The sequence below is a fragment of the Patiria miniata genome, unplaced genomic scaffold (genome assembly GCF_015706575.1).
Source record: "Patiria miniata isolate m_02_andy unplaced genomic scaffold, ASM1570657v1 HiC_scaffold_17, whole genome shotgun sequence".
NCBI classification, from domain to species: Eukaryota; Metazoa; Echinodermata; class Asteroidea; order Valvatida; family Asterinidae; genus Patiria; species Patiria miniata.
Genome location: NW_024037055.1, coordinates 11,324,151 through 11,348,625, shown reverse-complemented (window position 1 = coordinate 11,348,625; position 24,475 = coordinate 11,324,151). Strand labels below are relative to the sequence as shown.

The window sequence follows — 24,475 nt, the reverse complement described above, 5'->3', positions numbered from 1 at the left end:
ATCTTGGCTTCTGTCTTTCAACACTCCTTACTCCGGAGTGGGTAGGGTCTGGCCAATGGGAGTCTACAGGCTTGTGGTGTATAGTTGGGGTGAGGATTACATGGAAGCTTGGCCTTATTGGCAAAGAAATATGCCCATATTTGGAAAATGTGGAGAATGAAATCACCACTTTGCTGCTCGGAGGGTTAAGAATAAGAGTTAGACAACACAACATTGTTAGAGCTTACAATAAGTCTTGTGTGAATCATTATCCTGACACAAAGATTAAAACATGTACGGCTTTTGCAGTTGGGAGGGGGGGGCCAATGGCTCGCCAAGGGGGGCCCGGCCCCCCCCCCCCCCCCCTTTGGCGACGGGCCCTGTCAGCGCCCCTACAATAGTCAGAGCATGCACCATAATCGAGGAGCCCATTGTGGGAAAAGGTGAGCAGGGTGGTCCAGCAGGTACTGGACAACCAAACACCATAATTTGGGAGAGGGGTTGTCCAATTTGTTCCCTACCCGTTAGACCTATATTGTATAGACTGGCACCGAGATTGGTGGTGGTAGTGGGCTGCAATCTCTTGGGTAACATAACAAGGAAGTAATTGCTGTTTTTGAACATGCTGCCTGCATTATATCTTCCACTGGAACACCCCGCAACAGTGCCCATGACATTCAATGTTACCGCTATCGTGTAGTGACCAGGAAGGGACTTGTTCAGAGCACTGTCTGGTATTTAGATTGGATAGCTTTAACTATCCATGAAAAAATTGTGTCACAGGATGCTGGGCAGCAAAGTTATAAAGAGTTGAGACTCCACTTTTTTGGACAAATCCAACCAGGGTACCGACACTAGAGATTCACAGGGGGATTTCCCAGAGTACATAGGACCTCTCCTAAATCCCAAGCTGGGACAAGTTTAGGCTGAGAAGGACGCTTAGTAAACATACCCTTGAACAAACAATTTAGTGCAGGGTTCAATACAGAGGAGCCATCCTAAAAAGTGTCAAGCACAACCATGATGGCTTACTTATAATTTCTCATTTTTGTCACGACTAGCCCTGTGTTAAACACATTTCTAAAATTTTAGATGCCCTGTGATGCAATCTGAGGAATTTTTCTGGCCAATTCCCCGACTTTTTGAATAAAATGTACTCATGTTTAGGGAGATGGGAGGTTGGTCATCATCAAAGTTGATATATTACATCACAAACATAACATCAAAACTGTAGCTTAACTCTCTTTCGAGATTTGCCCGCTTTAGCTTGAGCCACGATTTTGAGTCATCACTAAGAATCAGCTCAATTCGTAGCTACCTGCGAGTGACAGGCATGCAACTGGGAAATCACAAAAAAAAGAGGAAATTCAAATTTTGCCCAGACTTTGTACAGTGTTTTTCTATTTTCAATGGGAAGTAAAAAAAGAGGAAATCAGCTGATCCGAGGAAAAGTTGCATGCCTGGAGTGAGCACGTGCTTGTGTTTTGCACAGCTGTAGCTGTCAACTGCCGTATATGAAGCGACCTCGTGCGGCAGATCGTGCCAACATGACAGAATGTACAGTATTTTGCCATGGGTTGCAGAACCGGATTTTAGCTTCGCGGGGTTTCGATCAGCGGTGATTAGTCAGGCATACATTTTCCATTTTTTCTTCTTCCCTCTACCTTTCCCCTTCCTTCACTGTGTTTCAAGCAATTCACGTAGTGTATGCTAAGCAAGTTAATACAAAACTTACCATGACTCCGATTCCATGAATACCCGTAATGCATACGAACTGGCCCGGTACCAAGCTGATAACAAAACTTGCCATATCTGTGTTTCCCGCAATGCACGTAGTGTATGCTAACCAAGTTTATACAAAACTTGCCATATTTTCCTCGAATACACGTAATGCATGCGAACTGGCCTCCTTCAGTACCAGCCGATTAACAAAACCTGCCATATCTATGTTTCTTCATTGCACATAGTGTTAGACAATCAGCTGAAGAAATGACCCCTCCTGACCATTAGGTGACCACTGGCAAAATTCTGTGAACACTTTTGTGAGGCTTAATTGGTCCAAAGATATAACTGACCACGTTTTACATTAATTGGGTCAAGACTGTGGGAGAAGCAGCATTTTGTAAATATTCATTTAATGACCACTACTGACCATTGGATGACCATTAGCCAGATTTTACGAACATGGCTAGGTAGGGCATGGGTCAAGGTTTAATTTGACCAAGTTTGTTTGAAATCGGCTGAATAGTTGAGGAGTTATGGCCATTTTTTCATTGGCCACATGACCGTTTGCCCGAAGAAAGAAATCTGACGATCACAGTATATCAGCGTGCTTCGCAGGGCTGATATAATTTTGTAAGCAGAATAAAATTGTAAATATTAAAAAATCGTAAACAATCTACCGATGACGTCATCGTGACGTCATTTCAGATTTTGTGTACTAGTACTATTATCTACCCACCCACCAAGTTTCATGACAATTGGACATTCCCTTATATGTGTTTTAAAAAAATCGCATTTTTGATGACGTCATGATGACATCACACATTTTCACAATTTTGTGAATGTACCTGTTACCTAATAAACATAATACAAAAAGAATTTTGAATTTAGCATATTGCGTTCGTGAGATAAGGCTTAAAGGTCCAAAACCTCAAAAATCTATATTAAATCACACGATGACGTCATGATGACGTCAACTCAATTTTTACCTATAACACATCCCGGTCAACCTACATACCGAGTTTCAACCCAATCGAACTTACAATTCTTTAGATATAGGGTCTTAAAGTTTGCATGTTTAAGATGACGTCACGTGACCCATAATGACGTAATCGTGACGTCACTCTTCGGGACACAAGCTCACTATGGGGTAGTTATACATTGTAAATTTCATCAGAATACAAATTTGATTTAGGTCAAAAGTTGCGTGGTTAATAAACCGTGCACAAAGTCTATGGAATTTGGTTTAGAACAAAAAGAAAAGGGAAGAAAAACTAGAGGTCTATGCCTGTTCGATGAACAGGACATATGCTTTTCTGCATTTTCTTTTTTTAAATATTCATATTCAAGAAATATATTTGAAAATGCATTAAAGCATTATAGAAGAAAATGTTAAAACATTATAAATTGATAAACAAAACTTTGATGACCTCATCATGAATTTATTTCAGATTTTGCATACTATTAACAGTATCTACCTACACACCAGGTTTCAAGTCAATCGGACTAATCCTTGTATGTGTTTTGAAAAATCACATTTTTGATGATGTCATCGTGACGTCACACATTTTTCAGAAAAAAATTGTGCAGATACCTAATTAATAACAAACTTAATACAAAAAGAATTTTGAATTTAGCATGTTTGAAGCCAATCAGACGAATAAAAGTGTTGAATTTTGTAAGCAGAATAAAATTGTAAATATTTCAAAAAATGTAGAAAATCTACTGATGTCATCGTGACGTCATTTGAGATTTTTTGTACTAGTTCTATTATCTACCCACCCACCAAGTTTTACGACGATTGGACATTCCCTTATATGTGTTTTAAAAAAAAACATTTTTGATGATGTCATAATGACATCACATTATTTTCACAATTTTGTGAGTATGACTGTTACCTAACAAACATAATACAAAAAGAATTTTGAATTTAGCATATTGCATTCGTTAGATATGGCTCAAAGGTCCAAAACTTCAAAAATCGATGTAAAATCACTCGATGACGTCATGATGACATCATTTCAATTTTCGTCTATAACACATCCTGGTCTACCTACACACTGAGTTTCAACTCATTCGAACTTACATTTCTCTAGATATAGGGTGTTAAAGTTTGCATATTGAAGATGATGTCACGTGACCCATGATGACGTCATCGTGACGTCACTCTTCGGTACACAATGGCACTATGGGGTCTTTACATGGGACAAGTTTCATTAGAATACGAGTTAGTTTTAGGTCCAAAATGCCACGGGGAACAAAACGTGTGCAAAGTCTTTGGGATTTAGGATAGAACAAAAAGAAAAAAAAAGAAATAGGAAAAAAAAATCGGAACAAAAACAATGCTTTTCCGCTTTGAAGCGAAAAAGCAAAAATCCTGTTTTTCTGTCTTCACAAAACACCTCTCAACAACCATTTTGCGTCCTGTTGTTACATGTTTTACCAAGTTTGCTTTGTGATAACTAGTTCGCAATTCGATGTCACTGTGATGATATCAAAACACGTCCCCAAGCTCAATGCAGCGATGACTGGTTCCTGCTGTGCCGCACAAGTGCCAAAGAAGACATGATGGAAATGTGGTAACCAGTCTATGCATGAATGGCCAGGGCGGTGCACTGGTTGCAGGTACGGTCAGATTAGACATCACAAAAATGCCAAGATGTAATCGGAAGCAGAAGTATTTTTGTTTTGTTTTTGGCCTAATTAATTTCGCTCACAACTTTCTGAACTTAAGCGCGCTATTAAAACAAAAATTTAAAACTGTAAAAACATCTGCAAATGCAATTATTTTATATGTTACAGGACGTTATATTCCTTTAAAAAAAAATTTGGAAAAGAAACTGAACTTTGGAAAAAGTACGTAGATACCAATTTTAACATAACTTGACCATTTGTGTGGTATCAGGAAAATCTAAGCACAATTCTAGGCTACTAAAACAGAAAGATTGTTTTTACAGGGCTGCATATCACAATTCTTTTTAGTTACCATTCTCTATGGTACCACAGCGAGGGTCTACCTTCCGGCATTGTTTCTTAGGAATTTTCTGGTAGGGAGCAAACTCCACCACTGCAGGATATTCAGTACCTGGAAAAGAACATAAAGCATTACATTAGCTTAACAACAGAAAACATTTTGGATAACTGATAATGTTTGTTTACATACAGGCCGTCCCCACCCGCCAACGTGGCCAAGCGCGCTGTGCAGCCGAACGATAAATGGCGCTATCGACGACACAAACCAAATCCAGTCTTGGCGATTCGGGCAGGCCTCCCCAGAAAATTCCTCGCATGCCTCAAGCGCGGCATTAGCATGAATAATAAAGCATGCGCATAGAAGCAAAACCGAATGGTCGTTGGACAAGTTATTTGTGCCGGTAAATTTCACTACATTTCGCGTATGGAGCCGGCCAGTCTGGCGCTGAGTCTGACTGCCGGGCCTTGCCGCAGAGTGTGGGCGATAATGAACTCAGGCCGTTGATGGGGTCGGGGACAGGCCAGCATTTTTGCTGCGAACACGGCGACTACGGCAAGCTCACAAAATGGTTGACAGTGTTGAATTTGTAATATTGAGCGGGCCGCAGTGCATAAGTATTAATCCTTTAGGTGTGCCAAACCCCAGCGTACAACCAACTCGGACCGAATCAAGTACATTGTAGATATTTTAATTTAACCATCAAATTCACATCGGAGTTCTCGGCTCACCAAACCCACTTTCTGGATGTCACCGTCCGCAAGCAAGGCAACTCACTAACCACTGACCTGTATTCCAAACCCACAGACACCCACCAGTACCTCCACTCCTCCAGCTGTCACCCCAGGCACTGCAAAACTGGCATAGCGTTTAGCCAGGCACTCAGACTCAGAAGAATTTGTTCTAATGATTCCGATTTCTCCCGCCATACACAGATACTGAGGAACAACTTGGTGGCCAGGGGTCACAGCTCTCGCCAAGTTCATCGTGCCATTGCCAGAGCTAAAGCTATCCCCAGAAATCTAGCTCTCACGGGAAAGGCCCCTGATGCCATGGCCAAACCCATGATTCCCTTGGTTACCACGTTTCACCCCAATCTCCCTCCCCTTCGCAAAATCACTAATGACAATCACCATATCCTCCATACTTCAGATCGCCTTGCCCGCGCCATCCCCAACGGCCCCACATTGGCTTACAGGCGTCCTCGAAATCTACGGGACTTGATTGTTCGAGCTGAAGTCCCTTCCTTAGATGCATCCCCTCCCACCCAGCATGGTACTTTCAAGTGCAGTTCCAGATGTGTTGTCTGCCAGATTCATATCCAGGAGTCTGACTCCTTTTCTGGCCACTCTTCTGTCACTACCCATAGAACCATTGGTAACATCACTTGTAACACCTCTAATGTCATATATCTCATTTCTTGCAGGGTCTGTGGAGTGCAGTATGTAGGTGAGACTAAGAATACGCTCAAGAAGCGTTTCTATGCCCACCGGTCAACGGTCAACACCAAGAAACTAGACACCCCTGTTGGTCATCACTTCAACCTGCCTAACCACTCCATTTCTGATATGATTTTGCAGGGCATTGAATCTCTTGGCCATCGCAAGGACTCAGTTCGCCTCAGCAGAGAGAAAGTGTGGATGAATCGTCTTCGAACTATTCAACCACATGGTCTCAACATCCAACTTGGAAATGATTAATCCTTTTCTTCCTCCATTGTCTTCTGTTACAGATAATCCATCTGGTCTTCCTTGTTTGTGTTTACCCATCTTCCCCATCTTTCATCCCTTTCCACCTCAATACTGTCCCCCCCCCCCCCACATCATCCCTTCACTCTCACACTCTTTTGTCCGTTCCCACTCCCTGTGACCTTTGATCCTTCCCCTTTCTGGTCCCTCCCCTGTTTACACAAGACCCCTTGTGGTTTGCCATCTCCCTTTGTTTCTTTGTTCTCTCATCCACCCTCCCCTGCATCTTTCCACACCTTTCACACCTAATCCTCCTTTTTTGTTTCTTCTTTCAGCCCTGCATGTTTGTGTGCACCCCCATGTTAATGTATGTACCTCTGTCATTTCTGTTTTAGCCTCTGAAGAAGAACTTGCTAAGTTCGCAACGTCAGGCCACATTAATTTTAAGATTTATATATTTCAGGTCCATCCAGTCAGTAAGCAGTTTGCAGCAGTTTTACTTTTTTTCATATTTTAATTGCTTGCAAATTGCTGAAACATCGACGTGATAAGATTGAGAAAAAAGCTTTTGGCTGATGTTTCAGTAGTTTGGCCTATTTATTCTTTGAATGGGAATTAATTTTACAAATGGTTTATCCATAAATTTCCACTAGCTTCCCAATATGCCGACTCCTTCTTTTTCAATACACCACACAAACTACACTACGTGTACTAACACCTCAAGGTGATACGTCAACATTATGCACAGCCCAAGCTATATTATTCATGGCCGGGAGTGTGCACGCGTGAGGCATGCTCAGAATTTTCCGGGGAGGCCTGCCTGAATTGACAAGACTGGATTTGGTTCGTCTCGTTGATAGCGTCCTCTACCCTTGATGTCGTTCGGCTGCATTATAGCGTGCTAGCTAGGCGCAGGCGACCTGTTATTAAACAAACATTTTCCAAATCCAGCCTTGGACCAAGACTAGAACAATATTAGCTTTGGGTCTTGGTCTGTGCATACTTTGAAGTCAATCCGAGTGCATTTCATGATAATTTTTGCAATTAGAACAAAATATTAATATTTCAAAAATTGTTAAAAAATCAGTTGATGACTTGTCATCATGACGTCACTTATCAAGGTACCTACCCACCAAGGTTTGTAACTGTTACGATAATAGCGCCCTCTTGTGTTACACTTAGTAAGTCCATACACGAGGTCACTAGAGCTAGACTGAGAATGGAACATGACCCTAACTTCTTAGACGAAAGAATCTAAAGAACTGTCTCTGTGTCATTTGTGTCATTCAATTATATCATTAATTGATCTCAGACTTAAAGTTCTCTCCAAGGGAATACTGAACAAAATATGGTGTCAGAAGCGTAATCGAATTCAACCAGAAAAACATTCGGGAAACTGTCTATGTGTCGTCGATGACCTGACCCCGCGACCACACTCTCCATATGGAATTACAGACGCATGGCGGATGTACTGTGTACAACTTATCGTTGAATGAACTGACTGTGCACTATCATTGGGAATTTGTACTTAGCTATATCGGGAATTGGTGGTACTACCACTATAAGTACCAGGTAATGCTCGGTCTCTGCCTTTAGCGAACTGGTAATATTTCATTTCCCTAAGGGAAATGAATTGACGAAAGGGTCTCCACATTTTTGCACCCGATTTTGGCATTTGTAAATGTTGTTCCAAATAAGTGGACGTAGAGACTCTTGGAGCTCTTTGTGCTGCAAGAGCAGATATTGATGAATAGGCTTTCATGAAATCTTTGGTAGATACTTCCTTTATTTTCTTCTATAAATGACAGGAATGTCCGTTGGAAGAGTCGCCTGATGAGGACGATGATAATAATAATAGTGGATATTTATAAAGCGCACGTATCTACCAGGACTGGTGCTCAAGGCGCTACATCATTATTACCCCTGCTCATTGGGCACATAAAACATTCCAAATACCATCTCAGCTCCCTGGGGAGTATACAGCTCGATGCAGCCTGTTAGGCGCAAGGAAGCTAATTCAATCACAATAACCATCTCTGCCCTCACAGGTACCCATTTACTCCTGGGTGGAGAGAAGCAATGAGTGACAAAGTGCCTTGCCCAAGGGCACACGCACCATGACCCCGCCAGGACTCTAACCCACAACCTGCAGCTTTACCCGCAGATCACGAATCAGTGCCCTTAACCACGAGGCCACAGTACTCCACATGATGGTCGGTATCGGCCAAGGGCGGATCCAGAACACAATTTTGGGGGGGCCAAAAAATTTTTGGTCCCCCCAAAAAGTGGGTCAAAAAATTACGGCGTGGGGTTCGGGGCCCGCTTAAGGGCCCCGAAAAATTTTTGGATTCTAGATGCTCTGTGGTGCGATCTGAGGCAATTTCTGACCACTTTAACCAAGGTTTTTTTTTTTGAGGAAAAGATGGTGGTGTACTCATTGCCTGCCTTTATTGCGATGTCAAAAAGTGGGTCAAAAAATTACGGCGTGGGGTTCGGGGCCCGCTTAAGGGCCCCGAAAAAATTTTGGATTCTAGATGCTCTGTGGTGCGATCTGAGGCAATTTCTGACCACTTTAACCAATGTTTTTTTTTGAGGAAAAGATGGTGGTGTACTCATTGCCTGCCGTTATTGCGATGTCACATAAAAAAAAAAAAATGATTTCGTTTTGGGGGGGCCATGGCCCCCTTTGGCCCCCCCTGGATCCGCCCTTGGTATCGGCTCTTACGTATTTAATGTGTTTCTTATCTTTCTTTGGAGGATGACTTACCGGTACATGTAACTGTCCTGAGTACTTGAAAGATTGAGCACTTGAACGCCAGAACACTGATCAAAACCTGAGATAGATGCCATGTCATGCGAGGACAGTTGGGTTAGTGGCAAATCATTCGTTGGCAGAACAGGGGCCGTGGTATTACTGCCAGGACCGCAGGATTTCCCCCATATGTCCTTTTGAGGACTGGCTTGATATATAATAAGCCAGCCGGTTCTGATGGTGTGCATGTACTATCCGTGATCTTTTTCTTTGGTTTCAAACAGCTGGGAGTTGTTTTAGTGTTCGTCGCTTTGCTGGGCCTTTCCCATGTTGTTTCCCATTAGCCGTGTCTCCGCTGTGAGCTCCTGATACGTTTTATCAGGGGACTTTTCACCATGTCTGCTACGTGAGGCCATAGCAAGGAGTACTCAGTTGAATGCTTCTCAAGAAAGCACTAAGAACACGGTCCGCTTTCTTTATGAATGGGTGGATTGCGGCACAATCACTGGCATACCAAGGAATGCAATTAAGTAGCAATGGCGTCACTGGCTCACAGGTCCGACGTTGTGCTGATGACCAATCAGACAGCTGTTCTTCGAGTTAAAAAAAATCACTGTAGCGAGGCAGACGTGTTCCTGTCTGAAAAGGCTTATGTACATATGCCACTGGCAGAGAATGGTTGCTCGGAAGGGTTTGTCCCTGTTTCTTTATATGCTTTTGACCAAAAACGACTAATGCGGAAGCAATAAATGCCCAGAGAAGAAGTCTGTTACTTCTCGCTGTGGGCAGTAGTGGTAATGTGGGTCGAGCCTGAGGTGAGTGATGGTCTTATGGCCCCCGGAAGGACCAAGCCCGCCGCGGCGGAAATGATCATGCCCCAAAAAGAAGTTGGTTTCATTCTCGCTATGGGCAGGACTACTCGTGGTGGTCCTGAGGCTAAGTCCTTGGGTTAACTGGTACCCTTCACCCATTAAGGACTAGACTACGGTTGAGGGCGCCCTTGTTTGGCTGCCTGCTTAATCTTTTACTGCTCGTGATTTTACATTTTAATCTGTGAATATCTACTTTGTATGTGTCCATCCATGTTTTTTATTGCAACACATATTGACTGTTGTATGTTTTACGGCTATCCTTCTTTTTGTTTCATTGGAGTTTCGTTGAGGAGTGAGTATTTTTGGCTTCTCAATATCAGCCTATCTTCACAAACTGATTGACTCAAAACAAATATGGCGGCAGTCATCAACCCATTTGCGGAACGCGTTTTTCACCTGGTGCTTCTTCTTGCCTTCCTGGAATGCCTTACTGGAAAAACTGAAATATGTATGCAGTTATGCCCTTTGGATTCACGAAAAGTCAATGCACCGAGGATTTTGAACCAAGAACATTGTCGACCTCCCAGAATACCAGTGAGTAAACAGACAAAGCATGGGTATGTTTCACTGTTTGTTCCTGGTGCAGATCCTCTGGTTGATCTAACTGTCTTTAATGATGTGTCAAAAAATCAGGGACCAGAAACATCCACCGTATTTTGTATACGGATTTTCCATAGAGCTATTGATTCAACTGCTGTGAGTACTGACAAAACCAGAACTGCCAATTTGAGCGAACATTACCCAATGCGGTATTAAACAACGGTGCCAAACTTGTTAATACTGGCATAACTTTACTGCCAGGGCAGTGCACTCCACATGATGATAACCGCATTGTAAAAGTAGAATCAAATATAGCATTGGTGAATTATATAAGCTTAAAGATGCCAGTCAAGCTTATTTTGTGCCTGCGGAAGTTTAGTGATAGAATTTATGATCTTGGACTTCAAAGACGTGTTCATCGTGGACGTAGAGCTGGCAGAGACATGTATAGGAAGATCACTGTGAATACAACTGTGAGAACCACGATCAACAGTCCTGAGGATCCATGTCGCCATGACAGTTGCATCAGAGTGTTAACCCCTATTCCTAAAACTCCTGCAAATTCGAGTTTGACCAGTAAACGTCATGTCAATGACTTTTCCTCTTTTCTCTTGACCAATGCTCAGTTGTTGGTTAATAAGCTTGGTGAACATGAGATCATTCTTCGTCACGAATTGATTGACATTGGCATTGTGACAGAAAGTTGGTTTCATCAAAATCTTCCCGACAATATGACCTCAATTAATGATTACCAACTCTTTTTTAAGAATCGCAGCCATATGAGAGGTGGGGGAGCGGCACTTTATGTTAAATCTGACAGCACCCTGCCTGATAAGTTGGAGTGTGTATGGACCCTTGTACAGCCTAAGCAGCTTCTGCGGTCAGTCTCGGTCATCGCAGTGTGTGGTGTATATAACCCCCCAGGCTTCCCGCATCAGGACCAACTTGAACTTCATCTTCAAGAGACTATGGATTTTTTTGGCAACAAAATACCCTGCCATTGGTTTTGTTCTACTTGGAGACTTTAACAACAAGAACATTTATAGGTCCATTACTTGTTCTCAAAATCTCAAGCAAATTATCAAATTTCCTACCTGCAAGGATGCAATTTTTGATTTAATTTTGACAAACATTGACTGTTTTTATGATGCCCCCTGTGTATCTTGTCCAATTGGTAAGAGCGATCTTTCTTGCATTGTGTGGAATTCTAGAGGACACCAAATTAACAAATTGTTAATACAAAAAAGACTTATCATCCAATGAAAGATTCTCAGGTTCGTGAGTTCGGGAGGTGGATTCAGGCCCAGGACTGGAATAATGTCCTTGATGCTGAGTTAACACAGCAGAAAACAGATGCCGTATATCATTCTATAAGCAATACAATTGACAGTTAGATGCCATAATAATGACAAACCATGGATTATTCAAAAAATTAAATCTTTGATTAAGTCACGCCAAAGTGCATTCTCTAAAGGTGAATTCAGATTATTACGTAATCAAGTGAAATCTGAAATACGTAAATTTGTGTAAGGTCAATTATTATGTTAATATGGTGCGTGAATTACAGTCGACTGACCCCAGAAAATGGCATCAACAAATACGCTCAATGACCAGGAATGACAAGACTGAGCTGTGCATTTCCATCCCAGGTATCAGTCAGCATGATCATACCAAGACTGCTGATTCTTTAGATGATTTTTTTTTATTAAAGTGTCCTCTGGAATTCCACCTCTGGATCTTGGTACTTTGGAAGCTTTTCTTCCTGCTCCTAGTCCCCCTCAAGTTAATCGAGTGGCCCTGATGGCATTTCTTCTAAAATCATTAAGGAGTTTACATACGAGTTTAGTATTCCCATCTGCGACAATTTAAATTCTTCTTATAATGAATCCCACAGCGGTGGAAGAAAGCCATTGTTGTGCCCATACCAAAACTGATAAGTTACGCCCCATTTCACTAACTGATTCCTTTGCCAAAATTGCAGAAAAGTTTTATTACAGGATGGGTTTTGGAAGATATTAGTGATAAGATTGATCCTCACCAATTTGGTAAAATTAAGGGTATAAGTACTGCACATTATTTGATTAGCCTTCTTCATTTCCTGCATCAGGGTGCTGATAGGGCTGGCAACGTTGGGACGGTGGTTCTGACGGACTTTTCCAAAGCGCTTGACATGGTGGACCATAGCCTGATGATTGAAAAGTTCATCCGCTTGGGAGTCTGCAGATCCATCGTCCCTTGGTTGTGCGGCTTTCTCAACCCACGGATGCAATGTGTTTGATACAATTAAACATGGTTTACATACACAACTCTGACCGGTGGCCTTCCACAGGGTACTAAGCTGGGACCAATTGGTTTCCATGCCATCATTAATGATGCTGTTGAAGATGTTCCTGACAATATGAATCGTTGGAAATATGCTGATGATCCGACACTAGCTGAAAACTGTTCTTATTTGTGTAATAGCCAGCTTCAGGAGATTCTTAATAAATTTAGTCAATGGTGTGATGATAATATGCTTTGCTTAAATCCAACCAAGTGTCAGACCCTCCAGATATGTTACAAACAACAAGCCCCTGTCCCCGCTGTTCTTAAGTTCAATCAATGCCCCCTTCAGTTTGTTGACCAGGCAAAAATTCTTGGTGTTTGGATACAGAACAACCTTTAATGGAACAAAACTATTTCAGAGATTTCCGTCAAAGCTAACCGTAAATTATACCTGCTCCGTCTGCTGAAAAAAATTTAGGTTTACTAAACCGGAACTTGTTACTGCGTATAAAGGTTATATTCCGCCATTGCTAGAACATACTGATGTAGTTTGGCATTCCTCACTCACATGTAAACAATCCTCTCAATTAGAAATTCTGCAACGGTGAGCATGCCGGATAGTCTTGGGTAGTAAGTTTATTTCATACAATGACGCTCTTCAAGACTGTGAGCTTGAGTCTTTGTCTAGCAGAAGAGAAGATCACGGTCAGCAGTTTGCGGAAAGGCTCTCCAAGTCTACCTGCACTAAAGACCTTCTCCTCCTACTAGATATGAGAGTCATTCTCGCAATCTGCACAGTGCCCATAATGTCTCCCTGCTGCGTACCTGGACTTCTCGTTTCAGAAACAGTCCCCTTCCTTATTTTGTCAATTTATTAAATAGGTAGTTGCAGTATGTTTGTGTGTAAATATTGGTGGTTAATTTATGTCCCAATGAATCTTTTCATGTAGTTTTCATTTCTGATAAGTTGTTTATTTTTTATCATCTTGTAATTTTAATGTTTTTCTTACATTTGTAATATTTACTGTAATTTCGCCATTGGCCACGAGTGTAAAAATAATAAACTAAACTATCTCTCTATCTATCTAGACTAGATCACGATATGCCATGCACAACAACTAGTCTGAATAGAGTGATATATATTCACTGTGCAAAAAGCCTTAAGCCAGGGGTGGACTGATCATCTCCACCTTCTCTGGGCAACTACATATAGATGTTAGGAACAGCACACAGCAGTCTACAAATAAATCGCGAAACTAAGCACCACTAAATTAACTCAAAAACTTACTTGATTGTTTTAATAAGGGAATAAATGTGTGCTTCGGAGGTTTTTATCACTCTGTTTAAGACCACTTAGAGTCTGGGTGCTGATAATTACCCGAGCCGGATTATCAGCACCCAGACTCTAAGTGGTCTTAAACAGAGTGATAAATACCGACGGAGCACATATTTATTCCCATTCATAAATACCTTTTCGGTAAGAAAAAATCATATAATTCGTTCAAAACATCCCGATTTTGTTCAACAAATTCACTTTATGCTTTTTGAAACATCCCTCTTGCAAAATAATGGAGTGTTCAGCTGGCGAGTAAGATGTAAACAACCCTTTTATGGAGATTGACGCGCGCGTATCATGTTCTGCGCGATGTCGCGCAGAACGCACCTGGCGCGTTGCGTTTTGAATTTAGAACTTTAAAATTCTGACTCCCTGGTAGTGTTGCGCATGCCTACGTGAGGATTGTGAACGTTCAACCAATGAAACGATAAGAGGCACTGGATTTTTAGGAGTCCACATTTTATTGTGACACTGGAAAAGTGTTTAAGACCAGCTAGCCATGTCTTTATCATCCGTTTAAGACCGGCCACGTGACGGGCTCTCGACCAATAGGAATGCGTAAACTGTCTTAGGTATTTATGAATATTTATTGAAGAAACACTTGAAGAACTGATTGTGCAATTAAATGTTTAGCAAATTGGCCTGCAAAAAAGGAAAAATGCAAATGTAGTTGCTATTTGGGTGAGATGACGGAGTAGACTCTATAGACTTAATAAATTTTCCACTTTTTAGCCATGTCCACTTTCACGTGGAACTGCCCACATGCACAGCTAATATCAAATGTAATACGAATGCTTTACCTTTCGTATCAGTAAATGGGTACCCATCCCACTGGTCTCTGAAAGGCAAAATGTCCTCCTGATTGATAACGTTGATGTAGGCTCGGCAGAAAGCACTGATTTCTAAACTGAATAACAGTAACAAAACAAGGAAAGTTTGAACTTTATGTTAAAGTCTGGTTCACATTTACAAGCGTCATTGAACTAGCCCCATCAGCATAATGAAAAAAATAGCATTTTTTTTGCATTTATTCGTTTGACACAATAGATGACATCAAGAATGTATAAACTTTAACTTCTTGGATGTGATCAAGTACTTTATTCATTGGCTCTGTGAATTTAATAGTTTTTAACATTATTAATTCTTGGTAAGGGTCATTCCATGTCAATTAAACTTGATTTTTCACCCAACTCTCACAGATTGCAACAATATTTGGTGTGAAGATTGGCCTATATGATAAACCATCCAGAACTGAAATCTTTTGTAATTTGGCTTATTTTTTTGAGATACCGGTCAATAACCTTCTGACTAAATCATATGACCTCTTTAAACTTTAAATTCTTATTTCCAAAACTATAGCACATACAAAGCCAAGTTGTGCATCACACTTAAGCTCTTTGAATGGCATCTATTTCATAAAATAAAACCAAAATCGTAGCATGTAGGGCAGAGAAAATGCATTGACTAAATTACCGTTGACCACAAATTACAACAAGTCAGGTGTGTCAAGTATTTCTCAAGTTGTCGCGCTGACAAAATTTCTTTTGTTTTAGTCACTGTGACCTTGACCCATGACCTTTCAGCCCCAAATGCAAAAGGTTCTTAGGATTACCAAGAACAATACACAAACCAAATTTGAAGTTCATATGTTAAGTATTTCTCAAGTTATCGCGCTGACAAGATTTGTCCGGACACACACACACACACACACCCAGGTTTACGTTACATACCTTGTGTGGACATTCCTTTGTTTTCGTGTAGTTAAGACAACTCGGTACAAAAAATAACTTTACTTAAACTGTGAAAACTCTTTTAACCCAATTTTTTTTTCTATGATTCCCTATAGTGTTTTTTTTTCATTCTGCTACAGATAAACCTAACCCAAAAATGCCTCTTAACCTGTTTTCCAGAAAGGGCAAAACCTTATGTGGACACGGCTTAGTCCACATAACGTTAACACAACCTACATTATGTGGACATCTCTTGTTCACAAGTCCACATAGGGAATGTAAGACAAACTCACACGCACACACACACACGGAAGGGGCATAAAAATAACTAGACTTATGTTTTCGGACAAACACAAGGCTGTTTCAGCATCTTTTTTTTGTGACATGTAAAGTTTCAAGTATAAGTTCCATCAAGGAAGGATTTGTAGTTCTGTTTATAATAAATGGTGGCAAGTATGTGATTATATTCTTATAGGGCTTTGAATTATGATGTCACATGTCACGTGATGAAGTTCTGATGACGTCACATCAATTTTCATCTATAATCATCTATAACAACCTGCCACTAGAGGGCGCTGTAATATTTTATGACGTCACCATAAATTTTGTTTAAACTTAGCCACAGCATACATCATTTAAAGCAAGTTCACATCTTTTACCAATTTTAAATTACAAGGCACTTCCAGTTACAACCGGAAGGAAGGGTCACGTGATTTTGCACATAAAATCAAAAATAAAGACCCTGGATTATTCTATCAATTCCCGCAAAAATCAAGTTTAGGTCTCTCACGGTTGGTTTTATATTGATTTTTAAACATTAAATCTATTAATCTTTAACGTGACGTTACATAACCCATGATGACGTCACCGATGAATTCCCCAGCTGATTTACCATGCCCATGAACCGTTGTAGCTCTGTAATGTTTGTGGGTGTAGGGAGCTGGGCAATGGCTGACGTTTTCTGTGTATCTGTGTATCACGGAACTTGATTGTGTTCCTTGTGAACTCACACTTGTTACTGAGTGTTAGTCCTGCTTCTTGCAGTCATTGTAGGGTTACTCTCACCCTGTGATCATGTTCAGCTTGAGATGTACGGTGGTTGAGTACGTCATATATGTGGCATATAACTCCCTCGCGGCCCTCCAGAATACCAGACATTGTCTGCTGGAATATTTCTGGTGCAGAGCATATGCCGAATGGCAGCCTGTTGAAACAGTATCGACCGAAGGGCCTGATGACTGGCGCAAGCAATTTTGACTGATCATCCAGTGGAAGTTGCCGGAATCCACTGTTGGCATCGAGCTTGGAGAATATCGTGCTTTTACCCAGCTTGGCCAGACTTTCAATGGATGACATGGGGTGAATCTCGTGCTCGACCCGTTTGTTCAGCTGTGTGAGGTCAACACATATGCGCACAGTGCCATTTGATTTGGGCACTGGAACAATTCCTGAGCACCAATCAGTTGGTACAGTCACTGGCGAAATCACTCCTTGTTTCAGCATTGATTCGATTTACAGTTTCACCTTCGGAAGTAGCGCATGTGGAATTTTCCTTGGCATATGTAGACTCACAGGCTTGGCATTTGGGCGGAGTGTGATGTGGTACTCTGTCTTGAGTTTGCCCAAACCCGTGAATATAGCTAGAAATTCAGTATGGAAACTGGCTGGTGGTGAGCTTGGTTGGACCTCATTGATTCGTTTGATGAGGCCAAGTTCGACGCATGCTCTTTTGCTGAGCAAGTAACAGTGTTGGTTTTGGATGACGTACAGTTGTTCCTTGATTTGTCCCTGCCGATGCTGTAGTTAGCAAGCCAAGTACAGGAAAATGGGGTGCCGCCTGGTCCACAAAGGGATCAACTCATTGTATTTAGTTTCTGTCCAGCTAGCAAAGACTTGGCGTCACTGATGACAGAAACTGTTGCCCCAATGTCTAACTTCAAGCATGTTTTGTGTCCATTGACGGATATCTCGGCTGTTCAGTAGTCTTTGTTGTTGGAGAATTCACCGAGGAATGGTAAGTCCGAGTCATCATCTAGCAGGTCATGCACCTCGTGAACTTTTGAACTGCGGCAGATACTTTTGAACTGCCCTCTTTTGTGACAGTTCGAGAAAGCCCAGTCTTTGGTAGGGCAGTGAGTACGGGTATGTCATTCTTTCCCACACCATGGGCACCAACTTCCATGGCTGGGTGGGGCAGATGACCGTGCATTTTGCCGTTTACCTTTTCCGGTTCTACTCGTTACCATGTGCGATGCAGATGACAACTGGAGGTGATTGATTTGTGAAGGTGAGTTTATTTCACCTTTCACCACATCTCGGTTTTGTTTTTGTGATTCTGCCTGGCGGTAAAACTGGACCGCTTTGTCAAAGGCGAGGTCAGATTTGGACTGGAGATGATCCGACAATTTCTCATCTGACACCCCTATGACTATTCTATCTAGACTGTCTATCAGTTCTGCATATTCATAGTAGTTGGCTAGACGGTACAGGTCCTGTATGAAAGCATCGATAGGTTCCCATGGCTGTTGCTTTCGTCTGTTAAAGCGAGCCTTTTGTACGATGACATGACATTACGGCGGCCTTCATAATGTTTATTAAAGTGACTTCATCTTGCAATTTCTTCATTGAGTCTTAGAGTTATTAGTATGTCATCAGCACAATCACCCATAGCATAGAGCAAGTGCTCACCTGTTCCCTTTGTTGCTTTTTGGTCAGGCCTGATGCTATTCGATAGCGTTCATAGCGCTTGATCCACTTTGGCCTTCGATTCATTTCCGCCATCAAATTTCCCTGGTAGCGGGAGATGAGTTGTTACTTGTGGCTGTCTTGCTGCTTGGGGTGGATTAGAAGGCATTTTGCAGGTTCGGAGACCGCTGCCACCATGTAGTAATGTGACAATAGATGGTTTTATGGGAAGACAATGCAATGTGTTTATTTTAAGATGGCGACTTTTGGCAAGGTTATCGTATGTGCGTAACATGGTGAACAGGGCGCTTTACAACATAACCACGTTGGCTTACTCTACGCCACGTTCTACAGCTACATGTAGCAAGATGCTGCATAAACATTGGACATAGGGCTGTTAAGGGCAAGTACCAGTATGTACAGTTGAACGTGCACATATGCAGTATGTAATATACCGGTACATTGTAAGTGTGTTGTGAATGAGGTCTTTTCCCAGGACATGCTATCTTCAAAAATTCATAACTTAATAACTTTAAGAGCGCCCTCACAAAAATTTCCCAAGATTGTTGCTTACATCATAAACCAACATCTGGAAAAAACTTTTCAAAATTTGAAGCGTACATATTTTTGTAATTCAAAGGTCATTTCATTAAGTAATTTCTCTGCGCTTCATGCTACAAATTTGGTTTTATTTCATGAAATGGAGACCATGCAAAGAGCTTTAAATAATAGACCTATGATGTACAACTTTGTAGGTGCTATAGTTTTGGAGATACAAGTATTTAAAGTTCAGATGTCATGCTAATTAGCCAAAAGTTCATCTCAAAAACTAACTAGCCAAATTGCAAAAATAATTCAGTTCTGGGGGTATCTCATATATACATGTAGGCTAATCATCACACCAAATATTTAAATTTGTTAGGGTTGGGTGAAAAATGACCAGTAAAACAAAGTTGGAAGGCAGATGGGGTACATGTAAGTACAAGGCATGGTACATGTACCGGTATCTTACAAAATACAAGATTTCTTTTTAAGATATGGGTTGCGTTTAAAGTTTGGGAAACAGATTTTGATGATTTTTCATATGAATATTCAAAGCGTAAACTATAGTCAAAAAGAGGAATAAGTCCTAAGAGGCTTAACTGTGTTTGATGCATTTTTAATGATATTCGGTACAGATGATCAAAGCTAACTCAGCCGTACTACCGTTTTAGCATCGGTCTCAGAATGACAATAAAATTGCTGGGAACATGAGATTTGTCAAAAAATTTAACAAATTAAACAAAATAAAAACCATAACAACAAGTCAGGTGTATTTACAAACACAAATGCCCCGCAACCGTGACAGTTCCCATGACATAACACCACTCTTTTAACATCAACTTACATGTACCTTGGTCACATGGAACGTTCATTGACAGCATTAGCGCCTTCTGTAGGTTTTATATGAATTAATCCCTAATTCCTATATCTCAGAATAAATACAAGATTTCTATTGTTTTAGCCACTGTGACCTTGACCCTTGACCTTTCAACCCCCAATGCGATAGGCCTATTTGGATTACCAAGAACGATCCACAAACCAAATTTGAAGTTCACATGTGGAGTATTTCTCAAGTTATCGCGCTGAAAAAATTCTTTTGTTTTAGCCACTGTGACCTTGACCCTTGACCTTTTGGCCCCATATGCAATAGGTTTCTTAGGATTGCCAAGGACAATCCACAAACCAAATTTGAAGTTCATATGTAAAGTATATCTCAAGTTATCACGCTGACAAAAGTTCTTTTGTTTTAGCCACTGTGACCTTGACCCTTGACATTTTGGCCCCAAATGCGATATGCCTATTTGGATTACCAAGGACAATCCACAAACCAAATTTGAAGTTCATACGTAAAGTATTTCTCAAGTTATCGCGCTGACAAAATTTCTATTGTTTCAGCCACTGTGACCTTGACCCTTGACCTTTCGGCCCCAAATGCAATAGGTTTCTTAGGATTACCAAGAACAATACACAAACCAAATTTGAAGTTCATATGTAAAGTATTTCTCAAGTTATCGCGCTGACAAAATTTCTTTTGTTTTAGTCACTGTGACCTTGACCCTTAACCTTTCGGCCCCAAATGCAATAGGTTTCTTAGGATTACCAAGAACAATACACAAACCAAATTTGAAGTTCATATGTAAAGTATTTCTCAAGTTATCGCGCTGACAAGATTTGTCCGGACACACACACACACACACACCCAGACTTGTTTCACATACGTAGTGTGGACTTTCCTTTCTTTTCGTGTAGTTAAGGAACACCAGTGGAAAAACTCATTTTTCTCAAACTGTGAAAACTCTTACAACCCAATTTTTTTTCAATGATTCCCTTTAGTGTTTCTCTTCATTCTGCTACAGATAAACCTAACCCAAAAATGCCTCTAAACCTGTTTTCCAGAAATGGGGAAACACTGTGTGGACGTGGGCAAGTCCACACAACGTCGGTGCTACCTACATTATGTGGACGTCTTTTGTTCGGAAGTCCACACTGCGTATGTAAGACAAGCTCACACCCACCCACGGAAGGACAAGGCGGAAACAGTATGCCCCTTCGGCTTCGCCGCAGGGAATAAAAATAAATATCAACCAATATTATCCAAATTATGTACACGTTTTGTCTGCATTACGTGTAAGTCAAACGGAAATAAGGGGACACAGAATATAGGACTGGTTATTAAAAGTGTCCCTCAAAACTTTGTTTAGGAGACACAATAAATATAAATTGAACCCTGAAACGACATATACATCGCCCCCCAAAAAAACAAGTAAGTTATTTGATTTGTTGGCTTTTTAAAGGATCCTACCTTCTGTCAGCTTGAACAAAACTCAGGTAGTTATTGTCTGGGAGTGGGGAAATCTGCTCCAGGAAATCAGCTTCAGTCAGGGTAGGAGGAAGGCATCGAATAACGACCTACACAAAATGTGTACATTTGCCACAAAATAAAAAATTGAGCTCCTTTCAATAAAAAAAGAAAGAAAACTTGTGTTAAACACATACATGCATGCCCTGCAGCCCAAACTGTTCCCATGACACTTTTTGCCACCAAGAAGCCAGTTTATGTGATTAATAAATTGAATAGAATGTGAATATGAATTGAATAGATCATGTAGAAGGAATAATGAGTACAAAAGAGACAAGAACAGTGGTCCCATTCCAAAATTCAGCCAAAATCAACCTGTGGAAATACATGAATGTTAATTAATTAAAAAAACAAAAAGGATGTGCAATATATATAAGAATGCATGTATTTCCTTTTGTACTAACTTAAACTGTTGCACATGTCTTAAAGTAGCAGGGCACTAAATATATCTCATTTTTTGTCCTCAAAAACAAGTACATCTTTATTTAATATTGATAAGTGTGCTGCAGTTAATGTAACTGTATCACTAAATAAACATCATCATTCAAACCCAATGCAGCACTTACCAGCAGTCTGGGTGCTCCGCTACAGGAGGGTTTGACCTCCTCTGGATGTAAACCCCATTTGGACTTATTTAATTCTATCATTGATTTATATTTATTAACTTCTTGTAATTTCTCATTGTATTTTGTTGTACAAATGGAAATAAACAAACAAACAAACAAATTTCCGACAACTAAGTGAAATCCTACGCTTTGAATGAATGGGGAAGAATCCTTGTAACTTTTCAACTTAAAATAATATAAATGGCCACTTGAGGCTAAAAAATATGACCAAAATTATGATGACAAAAGCATTTCACATGTAGTTGTAAGAACATCATTGTTGTCATCGTCATTGACATAATCAGTCATCACCATCAAAATGCCAGATGGCTACTGCCTTCAAACTCTTTAAAATTTTCGAAAAGAGATGCCCTCAATAGATAATGAGCAACTGATTCCACTTTTTCCACCGCATACCATTTTATAGTAACGAAATGGGGGAGGTGATATTGGGATAGCACCCCCACTTCAACCCACCCCCCTTAGAATTTGTTGACAGAAATTCGCTTTACACTGTCAAAACTCATTGAGTGCCCTTACTTTAAAATGAGGCTACCCTAAGTCCCCCTCCTATGCAAAAACTCAAAAATCGAAAACTGTATAAAGAAAACCACCACTCCGAAGTGATGTACTCCTATTATCAATGTAGTGTATGTAAACTCAGTGCTGTGCTAAAACCTCAATTGTACATTTTGTACTTCAATGGGAAGGATGTGTTTGGTCATTTCTATAAAAAGAGTGAAGTTTTAAATCAAAAGTTTGTGTAGATGTTGAACATTTGAACTGTACCTGATACTGTTTATCTTTCAGATGCTAAAATTGATTTGCCAGCTGATCGCCATTCAACTAATGCAGACACTGATCAAACCACGCATGTATGTATTCGGGAACATTCTAACGTGACGTGAACACAAAAATACGAAACGGCGTAAGTCATTGCAAATAATTTTTGCAAAGTTTTGCTTTTATTTTTGGGACTGGAGTCTTATTAACCTTCCTCGAGTCGAGTTGAGTTATTCTGATAAGGAACTCGAGTCGAGTCAAGTCATTTGCTCGCAGTGACTCAAGTCCAGTCGAGTCATTTGCCCTTAGGGGCTCGAGTTGAGTCGAGTCACCAAAAATTGTGACTCGAGTCGGACTCGAATTGAGTCATTGACTCGAGTCATTACAACTCTGGGTTCCCCCCACCCCCGATACCCCTTTTTTTGAAAAATTTCCATAGCAGAAACAAACTTGGGGTAAACCTCTGTGTAAATTGCTGTGAAACTATTCAGAATAACTTTTTAACAGAAATATAAATACTTAAAAAAGTCCCTTAAATGCATAAAATCAGATAAGGGAGTTTGACAGCAAGTTAATTTGTCTGGCGATAAAATAATATCAATTCGGTTAAATTAATATCAATTTTATTATATTAATTGCAATAATCAAGTCTGTGGTCATGAAATTACTAGGAACAACTTGCTACACGAGTTTCAGTTTACAGGTGTTTGTGGAAGCTGCCATGCTCTCTTGCCCGTATTGGAATCTGACAATTTAGGATTAACCTTGTTCTAACCTGGGCATCCATAATTGGGTCACAGGACATTTCAGTGTAGTGTAGAAATTGGCATTTTTAAGAGCTTAAAAATTATATTTCCCCAAGGCACAAAATTGGTAGAATTTTGTGTGCGTGTTCGTCATGGCAACTATAAAAGGTTTTTGAGTAAATATTTGGTTGTGAACTAAAATGTTAGGGGCACTAACGTTTTATGTCAATTCTTACTGGACTAAAAACCAAACTACAAATTACTATGTGCACGTGTATGCATACATGTATACAGTTGTGTTTGACATAACTCCCGAGGACAAGCTACCCGTATTGTCTTTTCCTTTGTCTTTGTACACTCTCCCATAGACTAGGCACATAAACGCACGATCGATTTCAACAGAAGACGAACGATCAAGGTCAACAAAGAATCTGTTGTTTTCACTTTGTCTGTCGGTTCTCAGGGTGTAGGCCTATGTAGTGTACGCCCACACATTCTTGTCTGTAACTGTGGGGACTACACACGAGTTGTCCCATGGTACTATGTGGCTGAAGACAATATGTGGACAGCAGAAAGTGCCCACAACTTGGTTCTAATTACCCTAATAATGAGAAACTTCCCCATAACGCAGTGTTGGCCCGCCAACACACACGGACAGACAATTAGTATGAAGTGTTGTACGGGACACACGCATAAAAAGTCGTACAGCACGGAATTAAAATCTAATTAGATGAAAATTAATTGAGGTGATCTGTGTAGAGATTGAACAATGCTGATGAGATTGAGCATCCCTGCTTAATACTCCAAAAGGAGTGTTGAAGGGGGGTGTCTTTTGTCCATTCCAGGTGATTGTACCGGTTAACAGCCCGAAGGTTAAATAGTCCGAAGGTCCAATAGTC

The 24,475-nt window shown here is 40.7% G+C and overlaps 1 protein-coding gene across 4 annotated transcripts in view; it reads right to left on the bottom strand.

Annotated features, from left to right (window-relative positions):
- LOC119723821 (regulator of nonsense transcripts 3A-like) overlaps positions 1-24,475 on the bottom strand; it is an 83,204-nt gene that overhangs the window by 47,963 nt on the left and 10,766 nt on the right. For 3 of the 4 annotated variants that reach the window (XM_038194698.1, XM_038194699.1, XM_038194700.1), the window contains exons 3-5: positions 21,386-21,492; positions 14,926-15,032; positions 4,688-4,786 (exon numbers count right to left, since the gene is read on the bottom strand). In XM_038194698.1, the coding sequence (XP_038050626.1) occupies positions 4,688-4,786; positions 14,926-15,032; positions 21,386-21,492 (313 nt within the window). The remainder of the gene's footprint in view (positions 1-4,687; positions 4,787-14,925; positions 15,033-21,385; positions 21,493-24,475) is intronic. The other variant, XM_038194701.1, reaches the window with a different exon arrangement.